The 21,830-nt window shown below is 38.9% G+C and overlaps 1 protein-coding gene across 1 annotated transcript in view; it reads left to right on the plus strand.

The window, feature by feature from the left end:
• The window catches only part of erg.L (v-ets avian erythroblastosis virus E26 oncogene homolog L homeolog), a gene marked incomplete at its 3' end in the record, with an annotated part of 34,735 nt that overhangs the window by 8,632 nt on the left and 4,273 nt on the right, over positions 1 to 21,830 (plus strand). The window contains 5 exon segments of the mRNA NM_001085840.2: positions 2,289 to 2,506; positions 10,346 to 10,497; positions 14,215 to 14,418; positions 15,542 to 15,622; positions 19,971 to 20,042. Coding sequence (NP_001079309.1) covers positions 2,289 to 2,506; positions 10,346 to 10,497; positions 14,215 to 14,418; positions 15,542 to 15,622; positions 19,971 to 20,042 — 727 coding nt within the window.

Raw genomic sequence — 21,830 nt, forward strand, 5'->3', positions numbered from 1 at the left:
TACACCTGCAGTGTAGACATTGGTATGTGTGTGACGTGTGACTATTTCTCTACAAATATTTGTCAATTTTACAAATATTATTCGCCAGGCACGAATTCACTGCGAATACCTGCAATTCGCTGGCGGCAAATAAATTCGCAAAACCACAGCGAAAATTTGCTGGCGTCAAAAAAGAGTCGCCGGCGCCGTTTTGCAAATTCGCCCATCACTATTCATATAGTGTTTATTGGGATGTTGATTATCAACCATAGACTGGATTCCTGGATTATGTTCTTCCCATGACTGTTTGGTTTTCATTCTAGGTCCTCTGGTTTCCCCCAAAAGTTCTAAAACACACTGACCTTATTAAATGTGTTCCTATGGTAATTTAAATAAATTGTAAGCCCATTGGGCCCACTGTGTTTGAACATTACCTGTTAAGTGTTGTGGAATATGTTCAAACAGGGAATGACAACTGTTTGCAGCTTTTTCTGAACAAAACTTCATGGAAATGCAAGACTATATGGCAGCGTTCACCTTTTATGGAAGTATATGTTGTATATTAGCAATGGGAACATTTAACAATGATGGTGGATTTAATCTACAGTATCTTGGTCTCCAGGGTCAGACTTATTTGCTCTCCACCCAGAATCTGGCCCACCACACTCAATTCTGAGTTCAAATCTGATCATTTTTGCTCCGCAACTGGTTGTTGCACCCTCACTATTCCACTCCCTGTCCTTTTGTTCCTAATATTTTGATCAGTTGTATTGGCCTGCAGCCAGGCCTGAGCAGCTGCACTGGTGTTTGGATGAGTCAGAAGCATCAGCAGATCTGAACCTACAGGGATCTCTTGGTCTCAAGCTTCCTCTCCACCTGTAAGCATTGTTGTCCACCAAAGGCATTCCATTCAGGATCTCAAGGACAAAATAGATGCTGAGTGATGTTTACAGTTTAGCCACAATCACATGAGGTAATAGTTACCCTTTACTAGGACCAGATCTCCTTCCTGTTTGTATTCTGCTTTGGGCAATGGTGTAACATTTCTACACAGACTCAAGTGTGAGTAAATTGGCTTTTGGGTCAAGGTAGTGGCTTGCAGGGTACCATGCACCATTCATTACACCCCCACTGCAATCTGTGAGCCATTTCACCATTTATTGAAGGCTAAGCACATACATATTCTGGGAGTGGTGTTCATTTATTATAGGTTGACTTTTAGAGCTTTGAGAATTTTAGACCTTGAATGAATGCACAACTGGTTTGGTTTCTAATTTAGGAAAAAACTCAAATGTAAAAACTCAAATCAGTGAATTTGAGTTGAGAAACCCCAAAAACTCTAATTGATTGAGTTTTCAGCTAAAAAAAACTATAGATCTATCTATCTATCTATCTATCTATCTATCTATCTATCTATCTATCTATCTATCTATTGAGTACTTGAGAGAAACCCACCGAAAAAAACTTGAACACTTGAGCATTTTCAAATGGTTCAAGGGACCTCTGACATTGACTCCTACATGACCTCGATAGGTTTAATATGGTGTATTTTCAAATTCGAGCTATTTTCAGCTCCGGGGGTATAAAAAATCTTGAAAACATTTTTTTAAAAAACAACCTGGAATACAATGAGGTTTATTTTTTACCAGAAAAATTGATTTTTGACCAAAAAAATACCCTTGAAAACTCAAATTGTTGAACTGAAATTTTCTTGTGTTTACCCATGTGATATGACAAGACACTAGATACCCCCCTGCCATGCCCCTCATGGTGCAATGGTGTTCTCCACAGACTCTAGTAAATTGGCATTTGGGTCCAAATGGTGGGTTGCAAGGTACCATGTGGTATTCTAAAGATATTTTAAAATCTAGACCGCATTGATAATCAACCTACATGTAAAACATAGCACAGTGCTGATCTACACCATTGCTTATTAGAACATGACCTGTACTAATATTCTATCTATACTGTATTTATTTCGTTCACCCTCCACCTCTCTAACTACAAATAAAAAGCTTCTACAACCCCAACATCCCTTGATCTATTGTCAGTGGGCTTCCATTAGCCTTGTTGCCCATGCTCTATCCTACAGACATATACATATGTCATACATATGTTTCAATCTTAAACTAATATTCATTTAAATGTGTTCAAAACTGATTAATTAATAATTACTACTGATTAATATTTAATACTGATGAAAGACTTTGTTGTTGGTCTACAAGGACTATTAAAGATTATATATATATTGTTTAAGGCTTGAAGGGTTCTTTATTGAGAGTAATATTGATTATTTCGAATATTTGCAGGAAGCTCTTTCAGTGGTGAGTGAAGATCAGTCGTTATTCGAGTGCACCTACGGAACGCCACATCTTACTAAAACGGAGATGACCGCATCTTCCTCCAGTGACTATGGGCAAACCTCGAAAATGAGTCCACGTGTGCCTCAACAAGACTGGCTCTCACAGCCTCCATCCAGGGTGACCATCAAGATGGAATGCAACCCTAGTCAAGTCAATGGATCAAGGTAAGAGCTGAGTTATCATCTTATTATAACAAACAAGGGAAAGTTGTGCTCACCACTAATCTTTAAAACCATTATGTGCAAGGAGGTTCTGACCACAAAATACTTATAGACAAATACAAGAGTCATCTGCACTCAACCCATTATCATTATATTTAAGACTTTGAGACATTTTGTGCATACTGCTACTGAAAAATGTCTTACCCTTTAAACAGGGATTGTTTGTCCATATATTGCAATATATTTAAGCTGGCCAACTACGTCAAAGTCATCTCATATCTGGCCAGTCCTATGCTCAATTTGCATTATTTGCATTAGTAATATATTGATAATGGGTTGAATGCAGAAGACCTCTTGTATTTATCATCTTATTATAACATATATTTCTTTATTCGGGCTATATGAGCTTACCGGCCAATGATGAGCAGGTGGGGGGGGCTAAAAGGGATGGGCCTATTATGTGAAATTGGTGGGCCTATGATGCAAATGGGGTGGGGCTTTTACATCATCAGTAGTGATGGGCGAATTTGCGGCGAATTTGCGCGATTCGCACCGAGCGAATAAATTCTCGAAACGCCCGTGAAAATTCGCTGTAAAAATTCGCCGCCGTCAAAATGTTTTTTTCGAAAACGGGCACCGGCGCCAAAAAGGCGTTTCGTGAATTTTTCGGCGAAGCGAAACGGCGCAAATTTGCCCATCACTAATCATCAGGCAAAGCAGACAGAGAATCAGCAAGAAGGCAGGATAGAGGGGGAGTGGATCCAGGGGTGGGCCAGAGTCTGTACAACCAGGGATTGCAGATTTACCTGCAAATACATTGGCAGTCAATTTGTAATAACAACCCCAGCCCTGGCTAGTATTTTACTGGCTAGACCTGTGAAACGCCGGCCAGGTGGTAACCATAGCCCTGAGGCAACTCCTGCATTAATGTGTGCAACTGTGCTCGATCCAGAAAAGGAGGAAGGAAGGACTAAGCTGCAAAGTGCAACTATTTGGAAGTACAGGTATGGGACCTGTTATCCAGAATGCTCGGGACCTGGGGTTTTCCGGATAACAGATCTTTCCGTAATTTGGGTCTTCATGCCTTAAGTCTACTAGAAATTCATTTAAACATTAAATAAACCCAATAGGCTGGATTTGTTTCTAATAAGGATTAATTATATCTTAGTTGGGATCAAGTACAAGCTACTATTTTATTATTACAGAGAAAAAGGAAATCATTTTTAAAAATTTGGATTACTTGGATAAAATGGAGTCTATGGGAGACAGCCATTCCATAATTCGGATCTTTCTGGATATTGGGTTTCTGGATAAGGGATCCTATACCTGTACAGGGCAACACTACGTGATGTTTTCATTACCTTAAAACACTTTAATTTTTTGGTGTTACTGTTCCTTTAAGGAACTAAAGACAAATTGGGAGTGAGCCAGGCAAGGATTATGGGAATGATTTTAAAAACCTTTTCTTTATCTTTGGGAAGTTTGTAATTATATTGGAGTAATTCCTTTTATGTGAAAATTTATTTTTAAAAAGCTTTTTAATCAGCACAAGCCAATTCAAAAGTGTGTCTTGCAATATTTGGGGTTTATGACAAATATATAAAATTTCAACAAGGAGGAGCTTACTGATATTAATGATTGCTAAGTTTGCCCTTCTTACTGCAATACTACATTTGCTTCCCATGCAAAGGAAATCTATTTTACGAGAAATTAAGTAATAGAAACTGCAAATATGGGATGTGGTTTAATTGCAGTGTTCTTACGAAAGAGGCAATTATTAGAAAGAACAAGCCCCCCAGTCCCTATATAATGTGACGGTCTTATCTTAAATATTAATATGGCCAACATATTTGCTTAACATAAATACTTGTATGTTTTCATATATACAAGTGTGTCCTACACCTGCAGTGTAGACATTGGTATGTGTGTGGCGTGTGACAAAAATCTACAAATATTTGTCAATTTCACAAATATTGTTTGTATAGTGTTTATTGGGATGTTGATTATCAACCATAGACTGGGTTCCTGGAGTCTGTATGTTCTTCCCATGACTGTTTGGTTTTCTTCTAGGTCCTCTAAAGTTCTAAAAGACACTGACCTTATTAAATGTGTTCCTATGGTAATTGAAATAAATTGTAACATTTCAGCACAAGTAGCTTTAATGAATGGGGATTAATGCACATCTGACCACAGGGAAATTTACACAGCTGTGCTTGCAGCCATACATGACCCCTAACTGCCTTTTATTACATAAAACTAAAAGGCCTAAGTAGGATCTATAAGCAGAAGCCAACTTGGCTTTAAGGCAAAAAGGGTGCAAGAACAAGCATGGATGCCAAGACTTGATAAACCAGTATCAAAGCACTCCCTCATTCATAATCCCATCTGTACTGCCCAGATCCACTCTTTGCACAATGACCCTGCAGCTGCTTTTGAACTCCCTACTGCCCCGGAAGGGTGCCAGAGGGGGCCTTTGCAGCTGCGGTGGGGACCCCGGGGGGTAAGGGCGGCTCTGAGATAGCTTCTCCGGTTTGCCCTGGGCCCCCCAGTCCAACGCTGCACGTTGCATAAGTGACTGGTGCAGGGAGCTTATCCCGATGTTTCTCTGCTCAGTTCTGCTCACTCCTCGTCAATTTGTTATATTAAATGAGTTGACAAGGACTGAGAACTGAGCAGAAGAGTATCAGGAGATTCCTCTTACATCAGTCACCTAATTCTTTGGTCAGTCAGCCAGGAGGGCTGTTCTTGAAAATTGCTTTGTCAGCAATGTATATTGCATGAAAACAAAAGGAAAAAAAGATTACAAAATTGCCAAGAAGAGCACTCTGATCAGCTTTCATGTTCCTTTTTTTGGTGGGGTTGTTTAGTTCCCCTTTAAAGGGATCCTGTCATCGGAAAACATGTTTTTTTTCAAAACACATCAGTTAATAGTGCTGCTCCAGCAGAATTCTGCACTGAAATCCATTTCTCAAAAGAGCAAACAGATTTTTTTATATTCAATTTTGAATTCTGACATGGGGCTAGACATTTTGTCAATTTCCCAGCTGCCCCTGTCATGTGACTTAGGAGAGAAATGCTTTCTGGCAGGCTGCTGTTTTTCCTTCTCAATGTAACTGAATGTGTCTCAGTGGGACATGGGTTTTTACTATTGAGTGTTGTTCTTAGATCTACCAGGCAGCTTTTATATTGTGTTAAGGAGCTGTTATCTGGTTACCTTCCCATTGTTCTTTTGTTTGGCTGCTGGGGGGGGGGGGAGGGAGGGGGGTGATATCACTCCAACTTGCAGTACAGCAGTAAAGAGTGATTGAAATTTATCAGAGCACAAGTCACATGACTTGGGGCAGCTGGGAAATTGACAATATGTCTAGCCCCATGTCAGATTTCAAAATTGAATATAAAAAGATCAGTTTGCTCTTTTGAGAAATGGATTTCAGTGCAGAATTCTGCTGGAGCAGCACTATTAACTGATTCATTTTGAAAAATTTTTTTTTCCCATGACAGTATCCCTTTAAGGAAACTGAATGAAACCAAGATATTCAAACAAATGCGCCATACTCTCATATAAAGAAGAGCTGTTTCTCATTGCAGCGAGGCAGGTCATTAACAAGAGCAGAATTGTGTAATCTAATTTATGTTTTATTGCACTTTAATGACAGAACCATTCACACTCTAACAGCACAAGAAGCCTGAGAAGAATTATAACCTCAGCAATAAATCCTGGTGATTTTCCCCCATTACTTAGTGTTAGGAATATGAACACAATGAAACGTGATGCCCTATTGGGAGATATTGTGGTTTTAGTCTGGATTACGCCATATTGTTGGATTTTTACAATTCCTGGGAGTTTGAGTGATGTAGTCCAATTCAAAATGTGTCTGTATGCATCGCCTCTTGCTTTCCAGTTTCTTGGTTAGTGGGAGGGCCCCCGACTTTTGCTCCCCCTTTGAATAAAATTAATTAAAGGGAAAGCGCATATGCTAGACTGCATCCAGATGAATGCAATGCAAATGTTTACCATGCCTACGGAATTCTTTGTTATTTTTGTCTTCTATCATAATTTTTTGTTATAATTAACAAAAACCACAGTTTGACCAGCTCTAGTTACCCATAGCGACTAATCAGATTTTTCCTATCAAGCATTTATACGATGTCTGTGTGTTACTTGTGCAGGTTATCACACGCTGTTTTCTATGCTCTACCCCAAAACTAGACCCGGTTACTAATGCAATTCCTCCAAAGAATCTAAATTTCAGAACAAGCAGTTGTGTATATTTTTTTAATTCCAACCATCTGCTTCTCCACCAGGCTCCATGCACATTCCTTGGCTTCTATTGTGGCCATATTTTTTTTCTTCTTACATTTTCCTGGCCTTTTGAGCAGGATACATTTTTCATGACATGTTGGGTTTGTGGTTTTAATATGGAATTGTGAAGGCCAAATGCAGGTGACTTATATAATGGTATTTTCTTAAAGAAAGTTATTCCACTATGTAGAATCGGACTGGGAGTAAAAAGCAGCCCTGGAAAAAAAATCAAAGCAGCCCACATATAAACATGCGACATTGGTGGACAGGCCCGCTACAAGTTAAAAAAAAAACATTGGTGGTCAGGTCCCCCCATAAATGTAAAAAATAAACATTGGTGGCCAGCCCCTCCCAAGTTAAAAAACCCATTGGTGGCCAAGGTCCCCCCATAAAAGTGAAAAAAACATTGGTGGAGAGGGTCCCCTGATGTTGGTGGTCTCTCCATAAAAGTAAAAAAATGTCATGAACAGGGTCCCCCCCATAAAAGTAGAAAAAAATCAAACATTGGTGGCGAGGTTACCCCCATAAGAGTAAAAAAAAGAAGTTGTGGCCAGGATCTCCCCATAAAAGTAGAAAAAAAAAACAAAAAAAACACTGAGGGTCCCCCCCCATGTTGGTGGCCATAGTCCCCCCATAAAAGTAAAAAAAAAAAGAAGTTGGTGGCCAGGATCCCCCCATTAAAGTTAGAAAAAAACCTTGATGGACTGGGATTTAAAAAAAAAAAAACCTTGGTGTTTATTGGAAACGTTGGTGGCCAGCCCCTCCCAAGTTAAAAAACCCATTGGTGTCCAAGGTCCCCCCATAAAAGTAAAAAAAACATTGGTGCAAGGGTCCCCCCATGTTGGTGGCAAGGGTCTCTCCATAAAAGTAAAAAAAATGTCAGTGACCATTGTACCCCCCCCATAAAAGTAGAAAAAACCCAAACATTGGTGGCAAGGTTCCTCCCATAAGAGTAAAAAAAAAAGAAGTTGTGGCCAGGATCCCCCCTTAAAAGTTAGAAAAAAAACCTTGGTGGCCAGGGATTTAAAAAAAACAAAAAAACATTGGTGTTTAGTGGAAACTTACCTTTAAAATTTGACAATCTTCTTCCTCCTTGGCTTTTTTCATTCTCCTGTAAGGCTTCCTCTTTGGCGACTTCGGCTCCGGCATTGGTTCCCATTAGGCGGCTCCACTTTGGCTCCCATTCAGCTCCCTTTAGCGGCTCCCAGCTTCCATGGCCCACTTAACGAAAAATAGAGCTGCCCACTGGGCATTTCCGAATGGACAGATGACCAGTCGGGGCCTGCCAATCTGTCATGCAATAATGACGACAATAAAGAATTTGAGCTTAGATCAGAAACCATCCAAAATATTATTATTAAGTAGTGAATCTGTTATTCAGAAACCCTTTATCCAGAAAGCTCGGAATTAAGAAAAGGCCAATTTTATCCAAATAATCCATTATCCAGAGAACCCTAGAGCATTCTAAATGGCAGGTCCCATACCTTTACTGTATATACCTGGTCTCTATTCCTTATTTTACTGTCAAGTTTGCAGTAATGGATGTCATGCCTTGATGTTCTGGGTTTAAGCATCATGCTTAAAGGGATACTGTCATGGGAAAAAAAAATTTTTCAAAATAAATCAGTTAATAGTGCTGCTCCAACAGAATTCTGCACTGAAATCCATTTCTCAAAAGAGCAAACTGATTTTTTTTATATTCAATTTTGAAATCTGACATGGGGCTAGACATATTGTCAATTTCCCAGCTGTCCCAAGTCATGTGACTTGTGCTCTGATAAACTTCAATCACTCTTTACTGCTGTACTGCAAGTTGGAGTGATATCACCCCCTCCCTTTCCCACCCAGCAGCCAAACAAAAGAACAATGGGAAGGTAACCAGATAGCAGCTCCCTAACACAAGATAACAGCTGCCTGGTAGATCTAAGAACAACACTCAATAGTAAAAACCCATGTCCCACTGAGACACATTTAGTTACATTGAGAAGGAAAAACAGCAGCCTGCCAGAAAGCATTTCTCTCCTAAAGTGCAGGCACAAATCACATGACCAGGGGCAGCTGGGAAATTGACAAAATGTCTAGCCCCATGTCAGATTTCAAAATCTGTTTGCTCTTTTGAGAAATGGATTTCGGTGCAGAATTCTGCAGGAGCAGCACTATTAACTGATTCATTTTGAAAAAAAAAATTTTTTTCCCATGACAGTATCCCTTTAAAGCAAAATATGTTTAGTTTGCTCTAACCAAAATATTTTCTAAAGCAAAATAAATGAATCTGTCAGGCTGTTATGTGATACATGAAAAGGTGCAGTGCAGGAGAAGCCATCAATGTGGTGCTGGTAACACAAATAAGCTTGTCTTGACTGCTGTCCAACTTATATAGATTTAAAGCTAATTCACAGTCCAGCCAAAGGTCTGCACCAGGGACTTGAATATTTTGGCAAGTGGAGCTGTCTTTAGTTCTGGTGGGGTCTGCGGCAGAAAAGATTTTGCAGGGCCCAGTTATTTATGTAAACTGCCAAGCTAAAGACTTTCAGTTAATACGGAACTACAACTTCCTTACTTGACTTACAAGAGTCAGAAGAAGATAGCAAATAATTCAAAAACTATAAAAAAAAAATTAAAAAAATGAAAGCCAGTTCCAAAGTTGCTTAGAATTCTATAACATACACAAAATAAAAGTTAACTTAAAGGTGAACCGTCCCTTCAATAGATATTAATGTAAAATTGCTCTTCTGAGAACTTTATCAATTAATATTTTCTACATTTCAAGATATTAGCCGTTTTAGACTGTAGACTACAGATGGGCAAACAAATTAGCAGGCACGAATTTTTAGATGAATTTCCATATTCCGTATTATTCAACAAAGAGACATACCAAGCATTAAATGATTTTAATCTTCCAACCACATACAGGGGATAACATTTGATACTGTGAACATAAATAGAAATTTGTGTCTTGTGCTGTTAAAGGGGAACTCTGGCTTCCAGACCAAAATTTAATAAAGTGGCCCACATAACACAGAACCCCCTAATATACCCATCACAGTTACCTGTTTCTTCAAAAAGAATTAATAAATGCTGAAATCCAGCTGTTCTTCTCTTTCTGCATCATTTGAAATCCTGGCAGGGAAGGAGGGACTAAACACTGATGTTACAAATTGTAACAACTTCTCCACAGCTTACATACAGCATGCAGGAACTACATAACCCACAATGCATTGCACTTTGATGTTCCGTTCCTTATTGAAATCACATGTGCAGGGAATTGTGGGGTTTGGAGGATGCAGGCGGAGGATAGATGGCTGTTGCTACAAAGTAACAGTAGTCAGACAGCTCAGCAAAGTAGTCAGACAGATCAGCAGGAGAGCAGGGGGCTAGGCTTAGGGAACTATCAGAAATCATTAAAAATCATGAAAAGACTGAATATTTTTTAAATTATGTATATTGCAAAGTTGCTTGAAATTATGTTTACTTTTCAAAAAGCTTAAGTTATGTTTGTGCGGAGTTCCCCTTTAAATTTGTTTCATTTTTCATTTCAGGAGCTCCCCGGATGACTGCAGTATAGGAAAAGGAAGCAAAATGGGTGGAGGGTCGGATAATGTTGGAATGAATTATGGCAGCTACATAGAAGAAAAACACATTCCTCCCCCAAACATGACAACCAATGAGAGGAGAGTGATTGTACCTGCTGGTAAAGATTTTGTCATACTACCATTCCATGCAAATTCAGTTTTTTTATTCTATTAGAAACAGACTGGGGAATAATTATGAAATATGGGGGCGGGGTCACAAGAAAACCAACCCTTATGTTAAGAGTTATCATCAACCTGGAATATCAATAGGAGAGGCCTGAATAGAAAGATGAGTAATCAAAAGTAGCAATAACAATAAGGGGGTTATTTATTAAAGTACAAATGTTAACAACTCGAGTTTTGTTACTATAAAATCTGAATTTTTAGTGGAAAAAAAAGCTAGAATTTTTCCGGATTTATTAAAACCCGATGCTGCAAAAAGTCAGAAATCCAAAAATGTTGGCATTTCAGACCTGCCGAGGTTGAATATAAGTCAACAGGAGAGGTCCCTATCCTATTTGGAAATTTCTGTGGTCTGCCCTGGAATTATTCCAAAAATCCGAAAAAAAGTTTCAGGAAAAAACCCGGAAAAAATTGTTCGATTCGGGTTTTCGCACGATTTTATTGAGTTTGTCCCCGATCCAATTAAATCAAGCTTTTTTAATAATACATAAGATCAAATAGTGGATTCTAGTTTGGTCTGACTTTTTTATTTAAAAAAAGGATAAATAAGCCACTAAATGTGTAGCCTTAAAGAGCATTTGATGTTTAGATGGGGTCAGTGACCCCCATTTGAAAGCTGGAAAGAGTCAGAAGAAGAAGCAAATAATTCAAAAAATATAAAAAAAATAAAACATGAAGGCCAATTAAAAAGTTGCTTAGAATTAGCCATTCTGTAGCAAACTAAAAGTTAACGTCCCATTTGTGAACGTCCCATTTAAATATAACACCCAGGGGGGGCAATATTTTTGAAAAAACATTCGTGAAAAGAGTCGTGAATCCTGAAAACATTTTCATCAAGGGGAAAAATTCATAGCTCAGAGCAAGTGAAGGAGGAGGGAAAGAAAGGTGGTATTTAATCTGATTCTTCCTCCCAGTAAGGGTCAGGACACACTCTCAGATTCGGGGACATTAGTCGCCCGGCAACAAATCTCCTCTTCTTGAGGGCGACTAATCTCCCCAAACTGCCGGCTAGAATGTAAATCAATGGCGGCATGGCACTTGGATCGATTCGTTTTCCAAAGTCGCCTGAAGTTTCCTAGTGAGGCAACTTTGAGCGACTTCGGGAAACGAAGCGATCCGAGTGCCATACCACTGGCGATTTACATTCTTGCTGGCGGGAGTCGCAGGGCGACTAATCTCCCCGAATCTAAGCGTGTGTCCTGACCCTTTAACATCCTGTAATAAATCCATCATTATCTATAACTAGGCTTGGGCAAATTTTGCCGCCAGCAAATTGTCGCTGAAACCCATTAAAGTGTATGGGCGTCAAAATTGTTTTTGACGCACAACGCCATACAAGTCTATGGGCGTCATTTTCGTGGCAAAACAAGGCAAAAAAAAAACCTCCCATCCCTATCTATAACCCTCAGCCTTGACCTTGGGACTAGCGTAACTCAGGACCCGCCAGGAAGATTATAGCCGAATACTAATACCCTTCCAGGGGTTTTCAACTTTCCTCTGCTGTTTGGTTCTACTTGTTCAGCAGGGGGCAGTATAGTCAAGCACATATTTAATAGCTAATTGAATAGTTTTCCGAAATGTGCAAGTACAAAGCTAATCATTTCAAGACTGCAGGAAAAAAATGATGATTAATTCTGGTAGTTGAAAAGCTAATGCCACTGTGGATGTCTGTATCGTTTCATTCGGTGTTCCAAGGGGATTCATTTGTTAATGAATTAGTGAAGAGTCAGGGAATTTTTATGAAGTTGCGGTGGTGTTACAAGACAAGCAGGAAAAACAGAAGGCACATTTACACTGGCTTCTATTCTTCTCATAAACAGTCACAAAAAAACAGCGGAAAACTTTCGGAGAAAGGTCTCACTAGCGTCATGCTTTGGCCTAATGGAAATACAGATACAGGTATGGGATCTGTTATCTGGAAACCTGTTATTCAGAAAACTCTGAATTACGGAAAGGCCGTCTCCCATAGACTCCATTTTATCCAAATAATCGAAATTCGTTCGAGCGATTAAAGGTTTTTTTTCACAAAATCTTGATCAATTTGCGTTTTCGGATCATTATCCCCGAACTTGCTGTTTTGAATTTTTTTCCATTCCAGTTTTTACTTAAATTAGAAACCCATTGAGTTGTGAATTCATTCGCTTTCATTCGAGGTACAGGTATGGCATCCATTATCCAGAAACCTGTTATCCAGAAAGCTCTGAATTACGGAATGGCCGTCTCCCATAGACTCCATTTTAATCACATAATCCAAAATGATTTCCTTTTTCTGTGTAATAATAAAACAGTAGCTTGTACTTGATCTCAACTAAGATATAATGAATCCTTATTGGTAGTGATGGGCGAATTTGCGCCTCGTTTTTGACGCCGGCGCCCATCTTTGACGCGAATTTTCGCAGGCGTTTCGCGAATTTATTCGTGGGCGTTTCGCGAATTTATTCGCTGGCGGCGAATCGTGCAAATTCGCCGCGAATTCGCGCCTGGTGAATAAATTCGCCCATCGCTACTTATTGGATGCAAAACCAGCCTATTGGGTTTATTTAAGATTTACATGATTTTCTGGTAGACTTAAGGTATGAAGATCCAAATTACAGCATCATCTGTTATCCAGAAAACCCCAGGTCCCAAGCATTCTGGATAACAGGTCCATACCTGTAGGTAAATTTATAATTATTGTCATTTTACACATCGTAGCTAGGAAGGTATCACTAAAGCCTAGGCTGCAGCCTTTCATGTCCCTCCAATAGTATTATAATGTTGTATTGAGAAGCTAGAAGCAGTATCTGTCCCAATACCCAAGGTGGCACAGTTGGATATCATTGGGTTGTGGCCAACTGAAAGTGCGTGCCAGTAGGTTTTCAGGGTCAAAGTATTAACAGGGACAACCACCTGTGGGTTTAATGTAATGTGTTTCATGCCAAGAAACCCACAGCAACCAATCAAAATCTTGAATCTCAGTGGACTGTCCAATAAATGCTACCTGGCAATTAGTTGGTACTATATGGATTGTTGATACTGTCATTCGTATAAAGATAAAGTGATCCCCAACCAGTGGCTTGTGATCAGCATGTTGCTCTCCAATCCCTTAGATGTTGCTCCTGATGGCCTTAAAACAGATCCTTATTTTTGAATTCCTGGCTTGGAGGCAAGTTTTGGTTGTATAAATACAGACTGCCAAACAGAGCCTCCGGTTGGCTGTCAGTATACATAGGGGCTACCGAAGAGTCAATCACAGCCCTTTGGCACACCAGGAATGTTTTTCATGCTTGTGTTGCTCCTCAACTCTTTTTATGTGACTCATGGGTAAAAAAAAGTTGGGGTACCCCCTCTAAAACTATTCAAACATAGGCATTCCACTGTACTTAGCTTAGGGGGACTCAATTGGGTGACATCTATCTAATGAGCTGGAGTTTGGCTTCAGCTTTACCAAGGAGGATGTAGGATACTAGAAGTTCTAAACAAGTTTGATGGATGACCATTTTGACCCAGAAGTGACCCTATAGGTGACCCTATAGTTTAGGTCTTTTGAAAGGCTACGGTATGAAAATGAAAGAAGAAATGAAATAAATGAATCTGGGCTGGAAATGTCTTATTTATGAATAGATCATGTGCTGCAGTATTTTTCATCTACAAAATTATTATTGTTTTTTCAGACCCTACTTTGTGGAGCACAGATCATGTCAGACAGTGGCTAGAGTGGGCAATAAAAGAATACGGCCTTCCAGATGTCGATGTGCTCCTGTTCCAAAACATCGACGGGAAGGAATTATGCAAGATGACCAAAGAAGATTTCCATCGACTCACGCCAAGCTACAATGCTGATATCCTCCTCTCGCATCTTCACTACCTCAGAGAAAGTAAGGAAAACTGTCAGACTAATTAACCAACATCACTAACTGTCACCGCATGTGCTTGCTTGACCACAGCATGGAATTTTATGTTCTTTCTTATAACTAGTTAAGGATCTGTAGAGATAGAAATGTGATTAATCTAAAGTCTGTGTTGTAGTTAAGTCGGACTTAGATGTTGAACTTGGTGGACCTCAAGTCTATGGGGTTATTTATCAAGGTCCGAATTTATTTCTAATATCAAACTTTGAGCAATCCGAATTCCCAATTGGACCTTATTTATGAATAAAAAAGCCTAAAAAAATAGGGTTGGGCAAAACTCTGAAAACTTCGGAGCTTTCCCCAAAAACTCGGAATTGTTCAAAACTATGATTTTTTTCATTGTTTTCTGAGTTTTTTGCTCCTACTCCCTGAAATCATCATATATGATCAGTATGGACATCAGCGCAGACACTGGGACCTTCCCCATTGACTTATACAGGACCTCGAGAGCTTTTATATGCCGGATTTCGGATTCTGAGTTTTCATACCATCGGACTTTAAAAAAACTCAGATTTTTTTTTTAAGGTCCAAAAAAATCAGAATTTTTCTGATTTCAGGTGTTCTAAGCTTAATAAATAACCCCCTATGTGTGCATGCCTATACCATACAGTGTGTATTTATTCTTCACTATGTTTTATGGCAAAATAACATGGCATGCGTTTTGAAACATAAAATCCTGACACATTTGTAGAATAATATTCATAGACTCCTTTCCCCCCCCCCAAAAAATGATATGAATGGATATTAACCAGTTTCCAGTTGACGATAACAAATGTATCTTTGGGTAGGTCATTTATTGAACATGGCGGCCATCTTTAACTAACAGTGGGCAAATGTGTGCCAGTGAAGTAACCCATAGAAACCAATCCTTAGTTACTTCCATTTTTCTAGCTGCAATAGATTGATGAAAGTGAACTTATCATGGGTTTCTTTGCTGATGCGCATTTGCCAGGTTAGTAACTGAGGCTCAGCCATTTAAATTAATTTAAAATTGATTCATTTTAAAATGTAATTTAATCAGGGGGGGGTTTCATTTGACCTTCAAAACGTCTTATTATTCAATTTGGTGTTGCTTTGTTTTGTTTTGTAGCTCCTCTTCCACATTTGACTTCAGATGATGTTGATAAGGCCTTACAAAACTCTCCACGGTTAATGCATGCTAGAAATACAGGTAATTCTGGCACAGACCCTGATCCTTCATTCATAAATATTATTGATTAGGCTATGGCACACAGGGTAGATTTCAGCCGGCACAAAACCAATGAAATTTGCCCCCCTTGTCACCCCCATAAACTTTATTGGGTTGATCCTGAAAGCAGCAGCTCTGATGCTTTTCAGCCTGAAAATGTCCTTGTGTCCTGTCACTCAACGGGAGGTGGCAGGGAGCAATTAGCATTGGCTGAAAACCCTCAGGCCTAAATTCAACCCCCTGTACAATTAGTTGCTTTAGCTGCTCAAATAGTTGCATATAAAATGTTCATCAAGCCAATTTCTTTTAATGATTGTTTTGCTCAATTAGAGAAAATGATTAGCTTTATGTTCTACTCAACAACCTCTAAGCCTTTGCCACCAATGAAACATTCTGAACACAGACCTGTCATTCTTTATGACTCTAGCATTTCATTCTCTGAAACAGGGTTTGCGCAAACCCACATAATTACATTTTAATGAGATAATCAATTTCTCAAATGAAACCCCCTGAATCTGGAATTATCCCATCCCTTCTATTAAACATGAATGGAGGACAATTTCTTGCAAATGTGTCATGATATTTTATACACTGGGCTGTAATTACCAATAAAAACATTTACAATATGCTGTAATTAATATTATGAACAGCATGTTTTTCGTAGCGGTACATTACGGGGAGAAGTGAAACGTGTAAATCACAGGCAATGACACATAAAGCTGGGTAATTACATGATTCCGAAACATCCGACCAATAAAAACATTAACAGACACCAGAACGGCACTACCTTGTTTTGGTATAGGACTATGAAAATATGGAACCCATTAATAAAGAATTAATGAAAACTGCTTACAGATTTCACCAATTTGTCCAACCTATTCATAAAACTTCATCTTTGACAGTCATATTTAATGCCAACACAACTTTGACTTTGGCCAAATCTATATTCTCCCAAAAGTGTTCAGCCAAACTGAATCCAACCCAGCAGACATAGGGGCAAATTCACTAAGCACCGAAGCGCCTAACACTAGCGTCAATTCGCTAGCGTTGGGCATTTCCATTACTTCGCAAATTCACTAACGAACGCTGTGTTACTTCGCACGCTTACGCCTGGTAAATTTTCACTATGGACGTAACTACGCAAATTCACTAACGCGCGCAGTGTACTGAACGCTACCTTTTACGCTAGACTTCCTTCGCCACCTCAGACCAGGCGAAGCGCAATAGAGTAGATAGGGATTGCTTCAAAAAAAGTTCAAATTTTTTCTAAGTCCCAAAAAACGCTGGCGGTTTTTCTATATTATGGGTGATAGGCTGAAAAAGGGCCCCCCTACATTTCCTAACTCATGGCAACTTAACTATACAGAGGGCACATGTGTAGGGCAAAAAAAAAATTTTATTTGATGTTTTGAAGGTTTCCCAGGCATTTGTAGTGATTCTACGTATTCCTCCATTGAAATTTGAATTTGGCACCGTATGCAAATTAACCATCGCTAGCGTAACTTCGCTTCGCTTAGCGAATCAATGCTAGCACAACTTCGCAACCTTACGCTACCCCTGTGCGCAACTTCGGATTTTAGTGAATTTGCGGAGCGCTGACGAAACTACGCCTGGCGAAGTGTGGCGAAGTGCGGTGAAGTTGCGCCTGGCGCAACTACGAATGTTAGTGAATTTGCCCCATTTATTTAGCTCGAGTGAAGGATTCGAAGTAAAAAAACTTCTAATTTCGAAGTTTTTTTAGGGTACTTCGACCATCGAATAGGCTACTTCAACCTTCCACCACGACTTTGATTTGAACGATTCGAACTAAAAATCGTATGACTATTCGACCATTCGATAGGCGAAGTACTGCCTCTTTGAAAAAATCTTCGACTACCTACTTCACCACTTTAAACCTACCGAGCTACAATGTTAGCCTATGGGGACCTTCCCCATTACTTTTCTAAGGGTTTTTTGATCGAAGGAAAATCCTTCGATCGATCGATTAAAATCCTTGGAATCGTTCGATTTAAAGGATTTAATCGTTCGATTCGAAGGATTTAATCGTTCGATCGAACAATTTTTCCTTTGATCGATCGATCAAAGTATTTACGGTAAATCCTTCGACTTCGATATTCGAAGTATTTTACTTCGAAGGTCGAATATCGAGTGTTAATTCACCCTCGATGTTCGACCCTTAGTAAATGTGCCCCCATATGTATGTTGAAGATTAAGGGACAGATTTATTATAAATTGAACTGAGGAATCCCAAAGGATACTCAGCAGTTCAATCTACAGTATTTTGACATTTGAATTGCCTGGAATATTAGTAAGTGGTAATTTGTCCTTCATATGCAGAAACAAAATAATGAAAAAATACATGAAGAGATGTGAAAAATAAGTAGAAAAATATTTGCCTTGTTTGTTATAATAACCAGTAGCGTTCGTTGAGGGGGGCGGGCCCTGGTGCGTGACGCGCAGCCGGGCCCCGCCCCCTCCGTACCGCCGCATTTTTAGCGGCGAACCGACTGCCGGGGGACCCTGAGGGGGGCCCGCTCGCACCCCATGCTCCCCCGGTAGTTCCGCCACTGATAATAACCCAAAGAGAGAGCGAGATAATTTCATATTAGACTTCAAATTCAATATATTTATGTATTTAAAAAGTTTAGCCGTTTGCTTGTTCTGCTGCAGAATCAGTTCTTATTCCTTCCCTACAGCTAAATTTGACCTTGCATGGAAACAATTTTGAAAATCAGCCTTTTAAAAATGAGGCTTAATGATTGTTTCTTTGTCTTATAAAACAATTGACCTGATCCTGTGTGTGTATCACAACTCCCTGTAGATAGACTGCCAGAAAGGAAACCACATTATAACCTAAATACCAGGAAATATACTTCCCTGTTCACATACAAAATGAACTATAACTTCTTTAGAAATAAAGTAAACATTTCTTCCTCTATTTAACAACACATCATATCTGTATTTTACAAAAGTAACAGCATACAAGTTGCTTTTAGATTTATCAAGATCTTTTCCCCATTGGGAAAACAGTTTGTCCAAGCGCAGAAGAGATTTTGGGCCAGATTAATTTCAGTGAGAAAAGGATTTATTGTGTGAAAACTCATGGATGAGATTCAATTTGAGATACAATTCAATTCAGAAAAACGTAACTCATGGTTTATCAATTAAAGTCTATGGGAAAAAAAACTGGGATTGAATTAGGAGAAAAGTGTTTTCTCCTTGAATTGAATCTTGTCCAAGAGTTTTCATGTGATAAACCATGAGATAACTTTTTCTCACTGAAGTGAATGTGGCCCTTTGTTCAACCCTACATTCATTTGCATTAGAGATTCACGTTTCTGAAAGGGGTTAGAGTTTAGTGCTTCAGTTAAGCACTAACACCCCTTCACTCACATTCTGATAAATTAATGCATTCATCTCCCGTAATACATGTGTAAATTTGATAATCCCTTTCCTGCCCTTCAGGATTTTTTTGGTAAATCTGCCCCATAGTTTTCAGGAACAAGTAAACATTTTTGTATTCTGTTTCAGTATGCTTTAAAGGAGAACTAAACCCTAAATTAAAAAAACCTTACCCCCCTACCCTACATAGATCCCCCTCCCTGCTCCCCTCCAGCCTAGCTGTTACCCCTGGAAAATGCCCCTAACTCTTTACTTACCCCTCGGTGAAGATTCAGGGCATCGGAGTTCATGGGCGCCATATTCTTCTCTTTGGTCTTCTTCGGCAAGTAAGTGCTGTATCAGGGCATGCACAGTTGCAGCAGTCTTCGGGTTTTTGACAACTGTGCATGCGACTAAATTGACGGAATTTGCCAAAGTGCCAGAAGAAGCCCCAAAGATTATCAAAGAGAAGAAGATGGCGCCTATGAACTCCGATACCCTGAATCTGCATCGAGGGGTAAGTAAAGAGTTGGGGGCATTTATTAGGGGTAACAGCTAGGCTGGAGGGGAGCAGGGAGGGGAGTCTATGTAGGGTAGGGGGTAAGGTTTTTTTAATTAAGGGTTTAGTTCTCCTTTAACGCATACCGAAACAGAATACAAAAATGTTTACTTGTTCCTGAAAACTATGGGGCAGATTTACCAAAAAAATCCTGAAGGGCAGGAAAGGGATTATCAAATTTACACATGTATTACGGGAGATGAATGCATTAATTTATCAGAATGTGAGTGAAGGGGTGTTAGAGCTTAACTGAAGCACTAAACTCTAACCCCTTTCAGAAACGTGAATTAAGGGTTTAGTTCTCCTTTAAACATACTTATGCGATCATTCATTTTGAATAATTAATTAAGCCAAAATGAAATACATAACTTTGCTTTTGCTTTTCTGTAGGAGGTGCCTCTTTTATTTTCCCAAACTCATCCGTTTATCAAGACGCAAACCAAAGAATCCCCAGCAGGCAAGGTATATCATAATATAGGTTTAAATGCATTTACAACATTTTATTTTGCTGTTATTAGTCCTTTAATGCAATCATTTTCCCATTTCTGCATCTCAGTTTGTTTATCTGTTGACAATTTAGTCAATTCTGTCTCAATTTCTTTATGTAACCCAACGTGTACAAACCAGATATTGTTGCACTGGACTTCATCTCTGTTGCATATAATAAAGTGTCTGCGCTAGCCAATTTCCCGGAGCCACGTCAATACAAAATAGAACATTAAAAAAAGTTCAGCCGCAGATCCAACACTTAGATTCTGTTAGCTTGGCATTGCTCGTGTGTTTGATTAATGACAGCCCTTCTGGTGTTTGAAGAAATGGTGAAATGTATTGCGAGTCTATAGTTGCTTCAACAAGCCAAATGTTAATGATATCATTGACTGAGCATAAACATGCCAGTGAGTTCTACAAAGAAACTGATTCATTAGCCAGAGGTAAACTAGATCTTGTTTATAATGGGGTTTATATTCAACAAATTATAGATAAGGAACATTTTCTCTTTATATGCGTGCCTGTGGCTCTAATGCAATCAATGTTCTACTTATATTCAGCATGTTCTGTTTGAATTCTTAGGTTAATATGTACTGTATATCTAATCTTACATTTTATTGAACAAAGATTCAACTTTACTGAACTCGAATTCTGGAGAATTATCAAGCAAAAAAATCTTTTGACTTTAACTTGAATGAGAAAAATGAGAAAATGAGAAAAACCTGGGAAGCTTCTATAAAAGTCATTAGGGGGTATATTCAGTGATGGACGAATCCCGGCGAATCTCCACGCATCGCAGACGAAAATTCACCAGCGTCCAAAAGATTTGGACACGCGTCGGAATAGCCGCTCGCGTCAAAACTGTTGTGCGTCAACATTATTCGGGCGCCCATTGACTTTACTGCAGACGCGAATTGACGTGGGCGTCAGATTTTCACGAATTTTTTCATCATCCATCACGAAGTATATATTCTAAAATATAAGTCAAATTTGTAAATATGAATAGAACAATACCATTTCATTGGATTTTTTTCTACAAATTACCTGACAAATAAGTTTTTTTGGACTGTAAACATGCTAGCATTCAAGAAAACGAAATTACGGCAGTGAGTAAAAAAATCCAATCAATTTTGCTTTTCTGAAATTGAATTTTTTAAAAATTTGAAATTCAGAAATAAATAAATGACGACTTCCTATGTTCGTAGGCTCGATTAGATCATAATAATGGTGCTCGACACATTTATCTAAGGAACCACATCAAGCTATGGGTCTCCATTTGGAGATCCCTGATTTAAATCATAGGTTATTATGATGGACAAAGACTTTTAGGGGGTTATTTATCAAAGTCCAAATATATCTCAATAGTTTCTGCTACAAACTCCGATCAAATCTGCTCATTTTTTTACGCTTATTTATTACATTTTCCCGAAAATATGCTTTGCGAGAAAAAAAATCAGATTTTTGGATATTTCACCCAAAAACTTAGATTTATGCCCAAAATCTCCAAAACTTTGGGGTATTGCATGAAACCCATCACACATTAAAAAATCATTGGGACTTTTCCCATTGACTTATATGCAACCTTGACAGGTCTGAGATGCCGAAAAATTTGTGATTTGATAAAAGTCAGACTTTATTAAAAACAATTTTTTTTTCGTGATTTTTGCATTCGGAGTTTAGTAAATAACCCCCTTAATGAACCGTCACCTGTCCCATCAAAAGATGAGTGTGAAAACTCTATTTACGAAGTGATATGTTGCA

The sequence above is a fragment of the Xenopus laevis genome, chromosome 2L, assembly GCF_017654675.1.
Source record: "Xenopus laevis strain J_2021 chromosome 2L, Xenopus_laevis_v10.1, whole genome shotgun sequence".
NCBI lineage: Eukaryota > Metazoa > Chordata > Amphibia > Anura > Pipidae > Xenopus > Xenopus laevis.